This window comes from Oncorhynchus kisutch, unplaced genomic scaffold, assembly GCF_002021735.2.
Source record: "Oncorhynchus kisutch isolate 150728-3 unplaced genomic scaffold, Okis_V2 Okis03b-Okis08b_hom, whole genome shotgun sequence".
Taxonomy (NCBI): domain Eukaryota; kingdom Metazoa; phylum Chordata; class Actinopteri; order Salmoniformes; family Salmonidae; genus Oncorhynchus; species Oncorhynchus kisutch.
The window spans coordinates 4597203-4617856 of record NW_022261980.1 but is presented as its reverse complement, the minus strand read 5'-3'; the positions used below and the strand labels follow the sequence as shown (position 1 = coordinate 4617856).

General features: G+C 43.4%; 1 protein-coding gene across 1 annotated transcript in view; it reads left to right on the top strand.

Moving 5' to 3' along the window:
- Positions 1-7446: 7446 nt before the first annotated feature.
- Positions 7447-20654, top strand: part of LOC116352784 (major intrinsically disordered Notch2-binding receptor 1) — a 45670-nt gene continuing 32462 nt past the window's right edge. The window contains exons 1-3 of the mRNA XM_031812887.1: positions 7447-8081; positions 8762-9760; positions 10945-12420. Of these exons, the coding sequence (XP_031668747.1) occupies positions 8909-9760; positions 10945-12420 (2328 nt within the window). The 5' untranslated portion in view covers positions 7447-8081; positions 8762-8908. The remainder of the gene's footprint in view (positions 8082-8761; positions 9761-10944; positions 12421-20654) is intronic.

Sequence of the window (20654 nt, the reverse complement as noted above, 5' to 3'; positions counted from 1 at the left end):
AGTTTCCAACACACACACACACACACACACACACACACACACACACACACACACACACACACACACACACACACACACACACACACACACACACACACACACACACACACACACACACACACACACACTGTTCCAAGCAGTCTGTCTGTCTGCTAATATGATTAAACTACTACATACCTTGGGAACCTTCATTATTAAAGATCATTCATGATGCTTAGCTGACGGATTCATAATCAGTTAGAAGTGTGTTTCAAACCACCCCAGAACAAACCACCTGAAATTGGATTTGAAATCAGGTAATTGTTCTCTTTTAATTATGAGTTCACAGATTAATTTGCTCATCAAGGAATGAGGCTATGAGGAGTTATTAGGAGGAGAGGACTCTTCTATCTCAACCTTTCCCTCACCTTGCTATAGCTTTCAGGAGTTTAGGTCCATGTTGTTGTTAAAAGCACTTTGTGAAAAACAGAGAGAGATTTCCCCCAGAGACACACTCCGGTCAGTGTGGATCCAACCTCATTGACTGGCATTGTGCTGATGCTGTCCACTAAACTATAGGAAAACTAATGGTCTGGTCAATCATAATGAACTCTCTCTAAATGTTGAATGATTCTGAGTAAAATAATGTGTCCTCAATGCTTCAAAATATTGCTCTGGTTTACAGTATTGATTTGATAGAATTTGATAACAGTAGTAGGCAACACTTCAAAGGCATAACATCAACATCATCAGAAGACAATTACCACCAATATAGGGCATTTCTACTAGACAGACTGTGGATAGGGTATACAACTACTAGACAGACTGTGGATAGGGTATACAACTACTAGACAGACTGTGGATAGGGTATACAACTACTAGACAGACTGTGGATAGGGTATACAACTACTAGACAGACTGTGGATAGGGTATACAACTACTAGACAGACTGTGGATAGGGTATACAACTACTAGACAGACTGTGGATGACAGTCTATTCTTCTTGAGCACCACACCACTGCTGGGATAAAACAGGGAAGAGAGACAAAGAACCTGTAACCCAGGTCTCCCCTTGGCCAAGCCAACATCTTAAACTGTCTTAAACTGAGAGTCAGTGATATGATGTCGCCACGAGCAACACCGCAGATGTTGCAGATGAGAGCGATGCAAGACGATCCACTCACAGAGTATCTGTTCATGTGCACAGGTGCGTTTCAATCTGCTCCACCGTCATAGCTGCAGGACCAAATCAGCAGAGTAGTTTAGTATCAAACTTCAATGCTCTTCGTTGTTGCGGAAATCGGCCTGATTTTGCTGTTACCTTTATGCATTGTTAACTCTACCTTTAACAAAGAGGGCATCCTCAAGGCCTGAGGCTGACCTTGGCCTTTACATGCCTCAGCCAGGGCTATCTGATTACAAGAGTGTGATTGCAAATCCCCTTTTGCTACACATGCACAAAGTGAACAGCCCCACATATAATTAGTCTGAAATAGGATTCAACCACCACAGCCTGTTAGCGCAGCCTAGCAACCTATAGCACAGCCCTGAACACTGATTGGGCCCCCACCTCTAAATTAACTGATTTCCAGTCTGTTTGGCCCAATTAAAGCATGCCCAGTCAGCCAGAAAACAAAGAATTCCAACCAAGGTTCAGCCTTTTTAGTTGAATTTTGTTTTAGTATTTTACCAGGTAAGTTGACTGAGAACACATTCTCATTTACAGCAAAGACCTGGGGAATAGTTACAGGGGAGAGGAGGAAGGAGACAATTGTAAACTGGGGATTATTAGGTGACCATGATGGGTTGAGGGCCAGATTGGGAATTTAGCCAGGACACCAGGGTTAACACCCCTACTCTTACAATAAATGCCATGGGATCTTTAACAACCTCAGAGAGTCAGGACACTCGTTTAATGTCCCATCCAAAAGACAGCAGCCTACCCTGGGGTATTGGGATATTTTTTAGACCAGAGGAAAGAATGCCTCCTACTGGCCCTCCAACACCACCTGGTCTCCCATCCAGGGACTGACCAGGACCAACCCTGCTTAGCTTCAGAAGCAAGCCAGCAGTAGTATGCAGGGTGGTATGCTGCTGGCTATGACTCTGGTTAGTTGCAAATTCACAGGTGTCTGGTGGAATGCTCTTACAGCAGTCCCAGCACTGTCCCTCGCCCAACAGCAGTCCCTCGCCTAACTGCAGTCCCTCATCTAACAGCAGTCCCTCGCCTAACTGCAGTCCCTCATCTAACAGCAGGCCCGCGCCTAACAGCAGTCCCGCGCCTAACTGCAGTCCCTCATCTAACAGCAGTCCCTCGCCTAACAGTCCCTCGCCTAACTGCAGTCCCTCACCTAACTGCAGTCCCTCATCTAACAGCAGTCCCTCGCCTAACAGCAGTCCCTCGCCTAACTGCAGTCCCTCATCTAACAGCAGTCCCTCGCCTAACAGCAGTCCCGCGCCTAACTGCAGTCCCTCGCCTAACTGCAGTCCCTCACCTAACAGTCCCGCGCCTAACTGCAGTCCCTCGCCTAACAGCAGTCCCGCGCCTAACAGCAGTCCCTCGCCTAACTGCAGTCCCTCACCTAACAGCAGTCCCTCACCTAACAGCAGTCCCTCGCCTAACTGCAGTCCCTCACCTAACAGCAGTCCCTCGCCTAACAGCAGTCCCGCGCCTAACTGCAGTCCCTCATCTAACAGCAGTCCCTCGCCTAACAGCAGTCCCTCGCCTAACTGCAGTCCCTCACCTAACAGCAGTCCCTCGCCTAACTGCAGTCCCTCACCTAACAGTCCCTCGCCTAACTGCAGTCCCTCACCTAACAGCAGTCCCTCACCTAACAGCAGTCCCTCACCTAACAGCAGTCCCTCGCCTAACTGCAGTCCCTCACCTAACAGTCCCTCGCCTAACTGCAGTCCCTCACCTAACTGCAGTCCCTCACCTAACAGCAGTCCCTCGCCTAACAGCAGTCCCTCATCTAACAGCAGTCCCTCGCCTAACTGCAGTCCCTCGCCTAACAGCAGTCCCTCGCCTAACTGCAGTCCCTCACCTAACAGCAGTCCCTCGCCTAACTGCAGTCCCTCGCCTAACTGCAGTCCCTCACCTAACAGCAGTCCCTCGCCTAACAGCAGTCCCTCATCTAACAGCAGTCCCTCGCCTAACTGCAGTCCCTCGCCTAACTGCAGTCCCTCACCTAACAGTCCCTCGCCTAACTGCAGTCCCTCACCTAACTGCAGTCCCTCACCTAACTGCAGTCCCTCACCTAACAGCAGTCCCACTATTATAAGCTTACTAATGTTTTCTTTGATGCAGATATATGAGAGCAGTCCAAGCTGATTCTTATGTCGTCAATTGAATTGATACACTTTGCATTTGGGGATAATAATGGTAGAGACCTGAAGAGGTTTTGTATTTTACTCCTTGAAGCAAATGATTAGAACGTCTGTATTTTGCAATGTTCATGATGACATACAGTTCACCTTGAATGCATGGTTGGCTTTAAGGAAATGTGACTGTTAATAACTATAGCAAGGACAAGACTATGTGACTTTGTACATTTGGAATCTCAAACAATGAGCATCACTATTTTGTATTGGAGGAAATGAGAAAAGAGGAGAGGGGGTCGCCATTGGCTGTAGAATGTAGAACTGGATTGGAACAGAGCTCGACATCAGACTAATGAAGAACAGATGTTTTCTAGCATTCTAACAGTAACTTGCTTGAGTGTGCTGCAGGTTATACAACTGTTTGTTACATGCAATATTTGCTTTGTGGACTTCACTGGACAGATGCTGCTTTCTGGTTTTGTGATGAAACAATGTGTAGTTTAATTTATTCCACCACTGTGACTGTTGTCTTTTTGTTGTCACGGCCTTATTGTATATCACTATGGTGTATGAATTTACAGTTGTAGAGCGAACAACGCAAATATGACGACATAGGTTGTAATATGGCTTTTTTTACTGGCTTAGCTTCCTCAGTGATTTTACCCAGGCACTCTTCCTACTCCACCTTACAGCAGATCAGTAGAGGTGCCTGGGTAAATACACTGAGGAAGCTAAGCGTCATCAAATCAACAAGGCTATCATATGCTGAGTTTAGATCACTGAAAAGAAACATAAAGATACCAAAACATTTAGTCCAATCAATGTTGATAAATATCATGTGGCTGTCCATGCGACTGATTTGTGTGTGTGTGTGTGTGTGTGTGTGTGTCTGTGTGTGTGTGTGTGTGTGTATCTGTGTGTGTGTGTGTGTGTGCCTGTGTGTGTGTGTGTGTGTGTGTGTGTGTGTGTGTGTGTGTGTGTGTGTGTGTGTGTGTGTGTGTGTGTGTGTGTGTGTGTGTGTGTGTGTGTGTGTGTGTGTGTGTGTAAAACATCATGTTGACTCATCCTAGACTAGTTGAACGCTAATGCCATCCTCCTCTCTTTCTTGTTGGTAAAAGGGTCTATGGCTCTGTCATACATTACACTTTTAGTTTTTGTTGTCATAGGCTAGCAAGCATTTTAGTTAGTTAGCCTAACTTCCTAGTGTAGCCGATGTGAAATGGCTAGCTAGTTAGCGGTGGGCAACAATGAACCAGCTAAGGTAGCCAGCTAGCTAGCTAACGTGAATCTACTAGGCTACAACTAGGCTACATATTGAACTTTATTCATTTCAGGCCAGTGGCAAAACATATACATTTATGGTTAGATCAGAATCACCATCATATTCATTGACCTGTACAGAGAATTAAGTCAAAACCACAAGTCCAAATCCCCATCTCTCTCCATGGTTTAGGAAAAGGTTCACTTTAGCTACCCGCAGGACATCAACACAAGCAGACCAGAAACAGGCACATTTTTCTGGAAATTAAGTTTTGCTTTGAAAGTTATTTGATTGGTCTGAAGCCAAATTCAAACCAGCCTCCCTTGGGGGGGCATTTTGCTGAACCAGGACAACCCACAGCTGAGATATTTTATATATAAAATATGTATCAAGGGAAGCCAAACGCAGTGGTGTAAAGTACTTAAGTAAAAATACTTTAAAGTGCTACTTAAGTAGTTTTTGGTGGTATCTGTCCTTTACTTTACTATTTATATTTTTGGCAACTTTTACTTTTATTTCACTACATTCCTAGAGAAAAGAATGTACTTTTTACTCCATACATTTTCCCTGACATCCAAAAGTCAATTTTGACAGGAAAATGGTCAAATTCATACAAGAGAACATCCCTGGTCATCCCTACTGCCTCTGATCTGATGGACTCACTAAACACAAATGCTTTGTTTGTACAGTGCCTTGCGAAAGTATTCGGCCCCCTTGAACTTTGCGAACTTTTGCCACATTTCAGGCTTCAAACATAAAGATATAAAACTGTATTTTTTTGTGAAGAATCAACAACAAGTGGGACACAATCATGAAGTGGAACGACATTTATTGGATATTTCAAACTTTTTTAACAAATCAAAAACTGAAAAATTGGGCGTGCAAAATTATTCAGCTCCCTTAAGTTAATACTTTGTAGCGCCACCTTTTGCTGCGATTACAGCTGTAAGTCGCTTGGGGTATGTCTCTATCAGTTTTGCACATCGAGAGACTGACATTTTTTCCCATTCCTCCTTGCAAAACAGCTCGAGCTCAGTGAGGTTGGATGGAGAGCATTTGTGAACAGCAGTTTTCAGTTCTTTCCACAGATTGTCGATTGGATTCAGGTCTGGACTTTGACTTGGCCATTCTAACACCTGATTATGTTTATTTTTTAACCATTCCATTGTAGATGTTGCTTTATGTTTTGGATCATTGTCTTGTTGGAAGACAAATCTCCGTCCCAGTCTCAGGTCTTTTGCAGACTCCATCAGGTTTTCTTCCAGAATGATACTGTATTTGGCTCCATCCATCTTCCCATCAATTTTAACCATCTTCCCTGTCCCTGCTGAAGAAAAGCAGGCCCAAACCATGATGCTGCCACCACCATGTTTGACAGTGGGGATAGTAGGTTCAGGGTGATGTGTTGCTTTTACGCCAAACATAACGTTTTGCATTGTTGCCAAAAAGTTCAATTTTGGTTTCATCTGACCAGAGCACCTTCTTCCACATGTTTGGTGTGTCTCCCAGGTGGCTTGTGGCAAACTTTAAACAACACTTTTTATGGATATCTTTAAGAAATGGCTTTCTTCTTGCCACTCTTCCATAAATGCCAGATTTGTGCAATATACGACTGATTGTTGTCCTATGGACAGAGTCTCCCACCTCAGCTGTAGATCTCTGCAGTTCATCCAGAGTGATCATGGGCCTCTTGGCTGCATCTCTGATCAGTCGTCTCCTTGTATGAGCTGAAAGTTTAGAGGGACGGCCAGGTCTTGGTAGATTTGCAGTGGTCTGATATTCCTTCCATTTCAATATTATCGCTTGAACAGTGCTCCTTGGGATGTTTAAAGCTTGGGAAATCTTTTTGTATCCAAATCCAGCTTTAAACTTCTTCACAACAGTATCTCGGACCTGCCTGGTGTGTTCCTTGCTCTTCATGATGCTCTCTGCGCTTTTAACGGACCTCTGAGACTATCACAGTGCAGGTGCATTTATACGGAGACTTGATTACACAGAGGTGGATTGTATTTATCATCATTAGTCATTTAGGTCAACATTGGATCATTCAGAGATCCTCACTGAACTTCTGGAGAGAGTTTGCTGCACTGAAAGTAAAGGGGCTGAATAATTTTGCACGCCCAATTTTTCAGTTTTTGATTTGTTAAAAAAGTTTGAAATATCCAATAAAATGTCGTTCCACTTCATGATTGTGTCCCACTTGTTGTTGATTCTTCACAAAAAAATACAGTTTTATATCTTTATGTTTGAAGCCTGAAATGTGGCAAAAGGTCGCAAAGTTCAAGGGGGCCGAATACTTTCGCAAGGCACTGTAAATTATGTCTGTGTGCCGCTGGCTATCCGTCAATAAAAAATAATATTGAGCCGTCTGGTTTGCTTAATATAAGGAAATTGAAATGATTTTTACTTTTACTTTTTATACTAAGTACATTTTATCAATTGCATTAATTTTTTTATACTTAAAATACGTTCAGACTTTTACTCAAGTAGTATTTTACTGGTCGACTTTCACTTTTACTTGAGTAATTTTCTATTAAGGTATCTTTACTTTTACTCAAGTATGACAATTGAGTACTTTTTCCACCACTGGCCAAATGCTTGCTGGCATCAACCAATCAAATGCTACGGCGGAACATGTTATACTCGTTTGGTCCATACAGCATCAGATACCCGGGCTACATATACTAAGACAGAGCGGCGCTGTGTCCCTCGCTCAGGCACATGCGAATTGACCGAAAATTATGAAAAGACAGAGAGGAAATCAATTATTTTATCATTTTTATTGGTTAAATATTTGGGAAATCGTGGCTTCCCTTAGCATCCCATGAATACACCCCACTGCAGCAGGCGCGCATATATAACGTCACACCAGTGCACAGTTAACCATATACACTACTTTGTGTTGTATGATTTATATACATTAAAATGTTTCCCCTCGCATTTAACAGAGAGAAAAACGATCGTACGGTTTTTTAAATGGAATGTATACACATAACTCTGACACATTAGGAATGAGCTATGTTGTATGTTGTACTGCCTATTACACGCAATGTGGTGAATAATGTACAGGATAATAATCAATATGAATATATAGTCTCCATCGCTGTGCTTGACTTGCAGTTGGTGCTAAGGTGTAATTACGTCATTCTAGGTGGAAACAAAGCCGACTGGGTGCCTTGGTAGCACCACACGCGCGCGCGTGAGAACGCCGACAGCTCGGTTCCAACAGCTACCGCAAATCCGGTCCCGGAGTGAAGACCTAGTCCACCTATTGGAATACAATACAAAATCTGATAAATGAAGGATTATCCGAACGGGAGTGACTGGGGATCGAATCGGATCTTTTGGCGGGTTATTTCCTACGGTGTCCGACTGGAATGTATATTATGGTGTATGGTTCAATTGAAGAATGAATGTTGTGCGTCAACTTCGCATTGCTGCCGCCTTGTTTTGGTGACTTTGAGGAATCTATACCTTTTGAATGCTCACTCGGATGAGAGCAAATGGAATCGTGCGTTAGGTGAGTCTATTTGTCCCTTTGTTGGTTATGTACTGTATGTGCGCGCGCGCCAGTGAAGAACTGGAATATGGATTTTATTCTCTGTTTCGAAGTACTCAGCGGTGAATCTGAGGTTATGCAAATGTGATTGAATTATGACCGTGTGGATATCCATTTCTGTTTGAGGAACGAAACTGTTTAGAGTTCTTGAACTGAATCTAGTGGGTGTACAATGACAAAAACGTAGCCTACTCAATATTCCTGAACATTATATACATTTAATAGCAGCTGCATGATAGTATATATTTTGGAATTCATTTAATATGAAAACCAATCTTTACTGATCCCTATCTAAAGAGTGAAGCCTTCTCCAAACTATTACCACATTTAATTTCTGTCTTATTCACAATAACACAAATAGACGTGATCATTAGATTAGTTTATTAGTCACATGCACAGGGATAACTATTGCTTTGGGATAATAACATGGGATGTAACACCTTATATTCATGATTATTATTACTTGCAATGTTTGGCTATGTTTTGATTGTGGTATGTGATTGTCCAATAGTCAATATCTTGCTCTCTCTCTGCTGTGTTTTCTCTCTCTCTCTCTCTCTCTCTCTCTCTCTCTCTCTCTCTCTCTCTCTCTCTCTCTCTCTCTCTCTCTCTCTCTCTCTCTCTCTCTCTCTCTCTCTCAGGGTCATCCTCCTATCTCTTTCATAAGGGGGACAGGTCTCCCTTGTATTTGAGACGTTCCATCTCAATGGCATCCCCTGTACAGTATACTTAAAGAATAGGAGTTTAACGACGATATCAACGTCTAGCTCCATCCCACACCACATGCCATGGATCCCCTACCAGAGTACTCCCTGTTCCTAGTCCGGATCCTGGAGGAACTAGACACTAAACACAGTAGTGTGTCCTACCAGGACCTCTGTAAGTCCCTGTGTGCCCGCTTTGACTTGGTCCACTTGGCCAAGCTACGGAGCCTTCTGTTCTACACAGCCTGCCTGGACCCAGCCTTCCCTGCCACTCTCTTCAAAGACAAGATGAGATGTACTGTTGAGGACCAGCAGTCTAAGAAACTCATGGTGGCAGCGGATATCGTCACTATGTTTAACCTAATCCAAATGAACGGGGGGATCGCCAAAGATAAGCTCCCAATGGCACCACCGAGGCCCAAGTTCCACAAGAACCAGTCGTTTGAGTCATGTAGGTCCGACACTGATGTTTATAAGTACCAGGACTATGAGAGGGGTGGAGGTTATGACCTCATGGATCAACCCTCCAGGGCGGGTCACCACCCCCACCATCGCCCCATGTCCCAAAACAACTCCTCCCACCCCCGCCCACACCCCCATTCCCACTCCGCCAGCTCGAAATCCAACTGCAGCCCACAGTTTATCCCGACTTCGGACCCTAACTTCCTATTGGGCGTAAACAAGGATCTAAAATGTCGAGCAGCGTCGCTAGACAAGCTGCAGCACCTGCCCCAGTACTCAAGCTGCAGTCCTCCATCGCCGCCCTGCGAGATGCAGAGCACCTACTTTCCCATAGACATTGACAGTGAGTCCACCACAGACCAGGAGTCCCTGCAACACATCAACCACACGGAGCCCTTCTCTGTCCACTCCTGTGTCCAGAAGAGAAACATCTTCAAGGAGGATTTTCACAACCTGCTAGCATTCTCCCCACAGGTCTGTGTCTCTGGTCTTTAATTATATATTATTTATTTATTTTTATTAAGCATTTACATATCATTAATTATGCAACAATAATTATCCTGCCATATTTGTTTGGAAGTACCCCCAACAAGTTTGAGTTTTAATGTTGTCCCATTACTACACTGAAACAACAATCCATGAAAAAACAAACATTGAAGATAAAGTCAGACTGATTTCCATTGCAGCCTCCTCCACTGTTAACCATCTGTTATCAATTATCACTATCCAATTTTCACTGCGATATGTGGTCAGCTACATTCTTTATTGTGTCCTGAGTTGTTTCGTTCCTACTAAACGGTGCTAGCTGTAAGTATTTGTGCCGTTGTTTGCTAATCTTACCATCTAAATGTCAGAGAAAAGCACAAGAAACCTAAAGGACAAAACAAAAGTGATAAAACAGTACCTCCCCACTTCCTGAAACTGGTCCATAGATCTACAGATGTAGGATCTTAATTAGACCTGCATTGTTGCAGCAAAATAATCCTGCAACAACAGGATTTCAACGTTTAGTCCATAATAGTTGCTTGATTGGTGTTAGGCTATAAGCTGGTCAAAATGAGGCTACATGAAAAGTGGAATACTGTTAATATAACCGTTAGTGCAGGTTTTTAATGAACTTATGTCAATCATGAAGGTCATCTACATTTCCTCTGGCACAGGAAAAGTCTCATCAACAAAGAGTGATCAAATGAAGATCCTACATCTGTATAGCATATGTCATTTAGAATGGAAATGTCTCAATGGACATAGCTCTCAGTGAGAATAACCAATCTATAAAACGTATTTCTTTCTAGAAAGGCTTGGTCTGAGCCAAATGTTACATCCAGCACCTTTATGCTTAGTTTGACTCTTTCTTTGTTTGATTTGATAATGCAGGGTGTTTTGACTGATGTGTTAACAGTGTATTAACATGTTGTTGTTGTAAAAGTGAATGAGTCTGTAACAACAACCAAAAAAATCACTTGTGTAAAATGACAAAAACTGCTCAAAACAATTACCAAATTTCTATGAAACTATTACCTTTAGGTTTAGTCAGTTAACAGATACTCTTATCAGCGTGACTTAGAGCCAAACAATACAATATTACCATAATGTTAGAGTGTCACTACACAGGTTTAAGAGCAACTTAATGAAGTGTTACCCCATTGTCGTTATAGGTCATCACCTCAGAGTGCAAACCAAACATCAGGGCAACTGGAGGCTACCACCGGAGAGAGCTCCACAAACCTGCCACATTCTTCAACCACAGCTTCGAGCTGCCCTACAGTAACCCCTACTTTGAGCATACTATGAACTCGCCCATTCAGGAGAAACGGCGAGCGAAGCACGAGAGTCTGGACGACCTTCAAGCTTCTACGTATTTCGGGCCAACGACAGTGACAGAGTGCGTGAACACACGGAGGAGTACGGCTAGGCCGGGGAAGCAGCCAATTTGGCCCGTGAAAAGCCTGAGTCTGAATGCTGAAGAAGGGCCACCGGATTTTGAGAGGTCATTTCTGAATGGGAAACCGCTGAAAGACAACCATCGCCACAATGTAGTCAATAAAGAGAATGAGCAGCACTTTCAGTGTGCCAAAGAGAAAGTGGTGGCCTCCCCTTCAGGGTTCGCAAAGAAAACCAACGGGTTGAAAACAAAGGATATGTCTTCAATGGCGTGCGGTCCCGGGGTGGGTGTCGACAAAAGAGAGGTTGGGAAAAGATTTAAAGAGAAAGGCATCAACAGTACGTCTTTTCAAGGAGGTAACATAGACAGCTCGTCCAGCATAGGGACACAAACGGAGCAGGCCGAACAGAGGAAGCTAAAAGACTATGCCGCCGCTAACGCAAAATACGCCGAGAGAGAGAGGCACTCGTGCAAACACTCGGAAGAGGACTCTGAGATCATCAGCGATGACATCAGTGACATCTTCCGCTTCCTTGACGACATGAGCGTGTGCGACTCGCTGGGCGTCATCCAATCGTCGTGCTACAACAGCATCGGATCTCTCTCTCAGGTGACCATGAAGTCTGACGGCGACAGCTCACCCGAATGCAACACGGTCAAACTGGCCAAGTCCAAGCTGGACTGCCTCTTTCACTCCCTAGAGAACACGGACGACGAGCTCAAATCGAGCGTGTGCAAGCTTGTTAAGAGGATAGGTGAGATCGAGAAGAAGCTGGAGTCTCTGTCCGGAGTCCGAGGGGAGATCTCGCAGGTGCTCTCCAAGCTCACCAAACTCGACGAGAAGATCCAGGAACCCGAAATCAACGGGAGACCGGGCGAAAACGCTTTAGCCACCACTTCCACCCCAGATCACCTTCACCCCGACCCCAACCTCTCGCCCCATGTCTTTCAGTGCCACACGACAGGCCACAACATCAAGGTGGATAACGGATCAGTGGAGTGGGGCTGCTCAGACAGTGAGAGTCTGAGGGTCAAGGCAATTAAGAAAAGTATGTTCACGCGGAGGTCGTCACGCTCACTCAATGAGGAGAACAGCGCCACAGAGTCAAAGGTGGCGAGCATCACCAACTCACCACGGGACTGGAGAACGGTGTCGTATTCTTCGCACCATGGGGATGAGGGCAAAGACAAGGACAGAGACAGAGACCGAGAAAGGGACACCAAGGACAGACACAGGAAAGCCAAAGAGGTAAGAAAAATGGTTTACATTTCTAACACTTTTCCCATTACACCAACATTAGATACTCTGTGTTTTGGGCTGTTTTGATGTAATATGAGAGCATATTTTCTACCACAAGAAAGCGTCTTTGGTAAAAAAGCGCTATTAAAATCCTATGTAGTATTATTATCATTACAGAAACATGACAAGAGTAATCAACGAGGTGAGAACAATGGAATACATTTATATAAGTCCTTTGTAAGTGCTGGACCGCACTGTATGTTGTTCAAGAACAGACAAAGAAAAGTATTCACACCCCTTGAATTTTTCCACATTTTGTTATGTTACAAAATGGGGATAAAATGGATTTAATTGTAAAAAAAAACATCTACAATCTACAAGATTTTGTGAACTAATATATCTTGATTAGATAGGTGTTAACCCCCCGAGTCAATACAAGTTATAAACACCTTTGGCAGCAATTAAAGTAAGTCAGTGAGTCTTTTGGGGTAAGTCTCTAAGATCTTTGCGCACCTGGATTGTGCAATATTTGCCCATTATTCTCTAAATTCTTCAAGCGCTGTGTCACGCCCTGACCTTAGTATTCTTTGTTTTCTTTATTATTTTGGTTAGGTCAGGGTGTGACATGGGTGATATGTGTGCTTTTTGTCTATTATAGGGTGTTTGTACTGTCTAGGGTTTTTGTAGATTTATGGGGTTGTTTCCATCTAGGTGTTTATGTAGGTCTATGGTTGCCTAGATTGGTTCTCAATTAGAGGCAGGCCTTTATCGTTGTCTCTGATTGGGAACCATATTTAGGCAGCCATATTCTTTGGGTATTTTGTGGGTGATTGTTTCCTGTGTCAGTGTTTGTGCCACACGGGACTGTTTCGTTTCCATTTCCCTTTTTTATTTTGTATTTGTGTCAGGTTCAGTCCTGTCTATTAAAACATGGACACTTACCATGCTGCGTATTGGTCCGATCCTTGCTACACCTCTTCAGACGAAGAGGAGGAAATCCGTTACACGCTGTCAAGTTGGTTGTTGATAGACAGACATTTTCAAGTCTTACCGTAGATTTTCATGCAGATTTTAAGTCAAAACTGTAAGTAGGCCACTCAGGAACATCCCATGTTGTCTTGGTAGTGTAGATTTGGCCATGTCTTGGTAGTGTAGATTTGGCCTTGTGTTTTAGGGTTATTGTCCTGCTGGAAGGTGAATTTGTCTGTGTCTGTTGGAAAGCAGATTGAACCAGGTTTTCCTCTAGGATTTTGCCTGTGCTTAGCTACATTTAGTTTATTTTTATCCTGAAAAACTCACCAGTCCTTGCTGACTACAAGTACACCCATAACATGATGCAGCCACCACCATGCTTGAAAATATGGAAAGTGGAACCCAGTGATGTGTTATGTTGGATTTTCCCCAAATAACATTTTGTATTCAGGACAAAAAGTACATTATTTTGACACATATATTGCAGTATTACTTTGAAAACAGAATTTTTTGTATTTTGGAGTAACTACAATGTTGTTGATCCATCCTCAGTTTTCTCCTATCACAGCCATTAAACTCTGTAACTGTAAAATCACCGTTAGCCTCATGGTGAAATCCCTGAGTGGTTTCATTTCTCTCTGGCAACTCAGTTTGGAAGGACGTCTGTATCTTCGTATTGATACACCATCCAAAGCCAAATTACCAGCTTTATCATGCGCAAAGGATATTCACTGTCTGCTTTATTATTTTTACCAATCTACCAATCAGTGCCCTTCTTTGTGAGGCATTTGAAAATGGGGTAGTCATTCACAAATCATGTTAAGTGTGAGACCATGCAATTTATTATGTGATTTGTTCAGCAAATGTTTACTCCTGAACTTATTTAGGCTTGTCATAACAAGGTGTTGAATACTTATTGACTCAAGACATTTCAGCTTTAAATTTTTTATAAATTTTGAAAAAATTATGAAAACTAAATTCCATTTTGACATTATGAGGTATTATGTGTAGACCAGTGACAAATCTAAATGTAATCAATTTTATATTAAGGCTGTCAGACAACAAAATCTGGAAAAGTCAAGGGGTTAGAATACTTTCTGGAGGCACTGTTAGTCATTTAGCAGACGCTCTTATCCAGAGCCACTTACAGTAAATGAGTGCCAGTGGAGGCTGCTGAGGGGAGGACGGCTCATAACTACCCTTAACTACACCAGTGGAGGCTGCTGAGGGGAGGACGGCTCATAACTACCCTTAACTACACCAGTGGAGGCTGCTGAGGGGAGGACGGCTCATAATAACTACATTTAACTACACCAGTGGAGGCTGCTGAGGGGAGGACGGCTCATAGTAACTACCCTTAACTACACCATTGGAGGCTGCTGAGGGGAGGACGGCTCATAATAACTACCCTTAACTACACCAGTGGAGGCTGCTGAGAGGAGGACGGCTCAAAATAACTACCCTTAACTACACCAGTGGAGGCTGCTGAGGGAAGGACGGCTCATAATAACTACCCTTAACTACACCAGTGGAGGCTGCTGAGAGGAGGACGGCTCAAAATAACTACCCTTAACTACACCAGTGGAGGCTGCTGAGAGGAGGACGGCTCATAATAACTACCCTTAACTACACCAGTGGAGGCTGCTGAGAGGAGGACAGCTCATAATAACTACCCTTAACTACACCAGTGGAGGCTGCTGAGAGGAGGACAGCTCATAATAACTACACCAGTGGAGGCTGCTGAGAGGAGGACGGCTCATAGTAACTACCCTTAACTACACCAGTGGAGGCTGCTGAGAGGAGGACAGCTCATAATAACTACCCTTAACTACACCAGTGGAGGCTGCTGAGAGGAGGACAGCTCATAATAACTACACCAGTGGAGGCTGCTGAGAGGAGGACGGCTCATAATAACTACCCTTAACTACACCAGTGGAGGCTGCTGAGAGGAGGACAGCTCATAATAACTACACCAGTGGAGGCTGCTGAGAGGAGGACGGCTCATAGTAACTACCCTTAACTACACCAGTGGAGGCTGCTGAGGGGAGGACGGCTCATAATAACTACCCTTAACTACACCAGTGAAGGCTGCCGAGGGGAGGACGGCTCATAATAACTACCCTTAACTACACCAGTGGAGGCTGCTGAGGGGAGGACGGCTCATAATAACTACCCTTAACTACACCAGTGGAGGCTGCTGAGAGGAGGACGGCTCATAATAACTACCCTTAACTACACCAGTGGAGGCTGCTGAGGGGAGGACGGCTCATAATAACTACCCTTAATTACACCAGTGGAGGCTGCCGAGAGGAGGACGGCTCATAATAATGGCTGGAGCGGCACAAATGGAATGGAATCATACACATAGAAACATTAGCTGTACCATGTCTCACACTGTATAATCACGTGGCATTTTGAGGACATTGCATTTTTGAAAACCTGAGGACTATGACAACCAAGCCATACAAACATAAACTGTAAAACTTCCATTAAGTCTCAAATAGCCACTTGTCCCTTTTAATAGCCTGGCATCAGCACATATTTCAAATAAAATCAAAGTTTATTGGTTGCATGCACAGTTTAGTTATAAACTGGTTGGTTCGAGCCCTGAATGCTGATTGGCTGACAGCCATGGTATATCAGACCGTAATCCACTGGTATGTCAACACATTTATTTTTACTGCTCTAATTACTTTGGTAACCAGTTTATAATAGCAATAAGGCACCTCAGGGGTTTGTGATATATGGCTAGTATACCACGGCTAAGGGCTGTATCCAGGCACTCTGCGATGCATCGTACTTAATAACCTCTTGATGCTAGGGGGCACTATTTTTATGTTTGGAAAAATAACGTTCCCAAAGTAAACGGCCTATTTCTCAGGACCAGATGCTTTTATTTTGAAGAATGAGCGTGAACGACCACATTGCGTAAGTGGACAGGTGGGGGCTCTCAGAGTGATTTGTGCGCAAAAGAGAGAGGCGGCTATTGTTACTCCCGGTCCTAGCTTTCACTCTAAAGCATCATTTCAAAATCTGAGACGACAGGTGGATTAACAAAAGGCTAAACTGTGTTTTCCTATGTTGCACTTGTGATTTCATGAATATGAATATTTTCTAGTAATATTATTTGACTGTGGCGCTATGCTATTCAGCGTTGCTGATGACAATTCTTGGGTGGTTCTAGGAAGGGTGATGGGTGGTTCTAGGAAGAACAGCCCTTAGCTGTGGTATATTGGCCATATACCACACCTACCCTGGCCTTATTAATTAATTATAGTGGGTGCAGAGAAATGCTTATGTTTCTAGCTCCTAGCAATGTAGTAAAACGTTATGCAAGTACACACATGATAATAAATAAATCAAAACAACAAGAAATGTCTGAACGAATCCAATTAACAATCCAAATAGCACTGTAACAGTAATTCAAATGCAGTCTACTATATATTTCAGTACATAAACACCTGTTTCTAATAAATGCCAGGTTAAAGTGAAGTTACGAGTTAACTTCAGTGAGTACTGTAAAGATTATGCAAAATAAGATAAAGGAGAGCAACATCATTGTCTTTTCAACATTTTATTGAGCAAAAGATGTGTGCATTAAGGAAATGGACGCCTGGCTCAAATAGAAGCCTGTCTCTAATAACCGCCAGTTGTGTTCAGTGATTGAAGCAAATAAATGCTCGTGGCTGTTAATGCAGTTTTACGGTATGTAAAGTCATTATCTCCTATGTACATGTAGACAGAGACAGGATGTCATAGAAGTATTGTCACACATGTCTAGAGATTCAACAGTGTTAATTAAACAGTTGCTATGAAAAGGATATCATTTCCCTCGCTTCCCTTCCTCAAATCTCACATGCACGCAGACACACACACTTAAACACACACAGCCACGAAGGAGATAGGCAATTGGCTCGATGGCAGGATTTTATGCTATAGTTGGGTCACAGACGTCAGTGGAGCTAAATTATCCCAAACCCAGGTCCCCCTTCCGTCTCACAGAAAGAAATGAGACGCATTCTACCAATCTCTCCAATGAGAGGAGAGATTAATACTGTCAATTTAGGAACACAAGAGGCAAGGGATTGTGGGCTGAATCCTTTTCCCTGGGGGCGTTTATGAACTCTCAGGTTAGCACTCTCATCATTCATCACTCGTCAAGGGGAAGGGACCAGAGTCATTTCAGGCTTAGCAGAAAAACAGCTGGCATCCAAATATACAGTAGAGCAGGAGGCAACACGGTAACAAGGACGTCTGTAAGGTTTTCTGTTGTGAGATTTACATGGATCAGAGTGCCATATCGTAGATATACTGCTGTTATACAGACAGAGGAAATAGGGTCTGTTTGTGAACAATTATCTGGCTGTAAATTACTGTTTGGGGATTATTGTTGGTTTTTATATAATGGGGACTAATTCTCGGGCACGTGAATTACAATAGATTCCTTTCCTGAGAATTTCTTCAAACCCTCCCACCCCCTTCCCATGGGAGAAGAAATTAACTTGTCCATAGACTCTGATGATTTAAGGTCAGATTTACATTCCCCCTTCATGGTTTAGTTTAGGTGAAGGTCACGCAGAACCTAGATCTGTGCCAATGGGCACCCTCTTCTACCCCCTCCCTTCCCCGGGGTTAAGGGGGGTTCAAAACAGCATGTTGAAATGTCACTCTCAGTTTGCAGGTGTAACACTGACTAGTCATTCTCAGTGACCTTTCCCTGTGAAGCCAAATGGAGCGGATGTTAATTGAAATGGGTCTCGACCTCGAGCTGTCATTCTACAAGCCCTGTGCTGCGTATGCATCTTTTTGATCACTGAATGGATAACTGACTAGCATGCATGCCTTCTCCATCTAGACAAGTTACCTCTCTCTGTCTGTCACTCTCTCTCTCTCTCTGTCTGTCTGCCTGTCTGCCTGTCTGCCTGTCTGTCTGTCTGTCTGTCTGTCTGTCTGTCTGTCTGTCTGTCTGTCTGTCTGTCTGTCTGTCTGTCTGTCTGTCTGTCTGTCTGTCTGTCTGTCTGTCTCTGTCTGTCTCTCTGTCTCTGTCTGTCTGTCTGTCTGTCTACCTGCCTGCCTGCCTGTCTGTCTCTCTGTCTGTCTGTCTGTCTGTCTGTCTGTCTCTGTCTGTCTCTCTGTCTGTCTGTCTGTCTGCCTGTCTGTCTGTCTGTCTCTCTGTCTCTCTGTCTCTCTGTCTCTCTGTCTCTGTCTGTCTCTCTGTCTCTCTCTCTCTCTCTCTCTCTCTCTCTCTCTCTCTCATAATGTTCTTAGTTGGGGCAGCAGGTAGCCTAGTGGTTAGAGAGGCGAGCCAGCAGCCGGAGGGTTGCCAGTTCGTATCACGTGTCCGATGGGAAATGTCTGGCAGGAAGTGAGCTGGCAACCGAAGGGTTGCTGGTATCTAATCCTAGATGCCATTGCCTGCCATTGTGCCCTTGAGCAAGGCACTCAACCCCCCCACAACAATTAGCTCCCTGGACGCCCAGTGTGGGAGCCCCCCCACACCTTTCCAAAACCTGTGTATGTGTCTTTTGGAGGAGTTGGGTTAAAAGAGGAAGTCAAATATCTTAATCTGATAGGTCAAAAGACTGGATACGTTTCCCAGCATATTGCTTCCACCTTCCCTGAACTCCAACTTCATTCATGTGCCCAATACTCCTGAGTCACTCCATTTCATCATATTCTTTGCTTCATGAGCACTGACAGGTGCTCCGTGGAGGTTTGAATTGTATATTAACGTTCTGTCATTTATTCTTTGAAGTGAAGGTAGTCTTTTTCCCTGTCAGGATTCTTGGGAGTTGGCAACATATATTTTGTATAACAAAGACACCTGGCCTTTTCCATAAAATTTGTTTAAAATCACTTTCTTTCAAAGTGTCAATGGGTGGTTGAATGTTGAAAGTTTTGTGCCTTTGAAATAAGAATTCTAAGCTGCAGCTACTTCAATAAATGTTTTGGAGGGATGTGAAAGGTTAAACGTCTATTCATGATACAAATCCCTCCCTAACCTTGTTAGTTAGTTCCTCTGTCTGACCACATTCCAAACTCAGGGTCACAGAAAGAAATATTTCACTTCCCAAAGTAGAGTCTGAATGAGCAAATTCCTCACAGTCAGTTTCCATGTGTTGGGACTTAACACGTACACCATTGTCTTACTTCAGGAAGCAAAAAGGCTGTCTGTACTCATCTGTCTGATGACTCTGGAACCCTTATGGAAGAGATCAAAAGGATTTTGGCTACAATATGCTGTCATTACATTCTAATAATACCTAGGTGACTGTCAATACCAACTCTTTTTCATCCTCAAAGAATCAGAATGGGCCTTAATTAAACCCCACCAGAAGTTTCACACAAGATTAACACATTTCATTTGCAATAACATAAACATGAAGTGATTTGATAACCTGTTTCTAATATGAAAAAGAGTGCCACCAACTGGTGGTGGTCTCCGGAAGAGTTGCAGGTTAAATATAGGTATAATCATCCCAGCATCTCCATTAGAAGGCTTGACCAGTAGGAGACAGATGCACAGAACACACTTTATTGCACACAAACCAACGTAGCAAGAGGGGACTAGTACAAGTGGTTTCTATGAAAGAAGGACTTAAATAACATGTTTTACACAGCGGTAATAAGGTGATAGCAACGTGCTATGTTAATTGTTATATGTAGTGTATATACAGTAGATGAAAATATACAAAATATTCAATAGCTTAGACAGTAGCTATATATGCTAGCAATGAGCTAGCATGCTAGGTAGCGAAGCTAGCATCACTCGAGTACCGGACACAGCTCTGGGGGTCCATGCGCCTGTCATCGAGGTCTAATAATTTAAGAAATATATATATCATTTTGACACTAAACCTCCCAAAATACATTTATAAACATTTTTAACTTCCTAGTACATATGGAAATTAAGTGTTTGTTTCTTGGACTTCAGGAATATGACTGAAGAAGTGCCTCAGGCCTTGAAAAATAATACATTTAACATTAACTGACTGAAAGTATTAGTTTAGAAAACGACCTCTCCACAGAAGAGACAGTTACAGGGATGGTAAAAACAGCTTGATTGCCCTAACAACATCAGGGAAACTGGGCAGAAGGAAGTGGTGCTTCAAATACAGCAGTTCTGCAATATCTTTAATTGAGCCTCTCATTCTCCTTAATTGCCGGCCTCAACACGTTATGGAAAGAGATTAACTGTATAGGATGCTCTGGGGACAGGTCATCTGGATACTGGACAGCTCAACAGCAACAACAAACGGTTTGCAATTTAT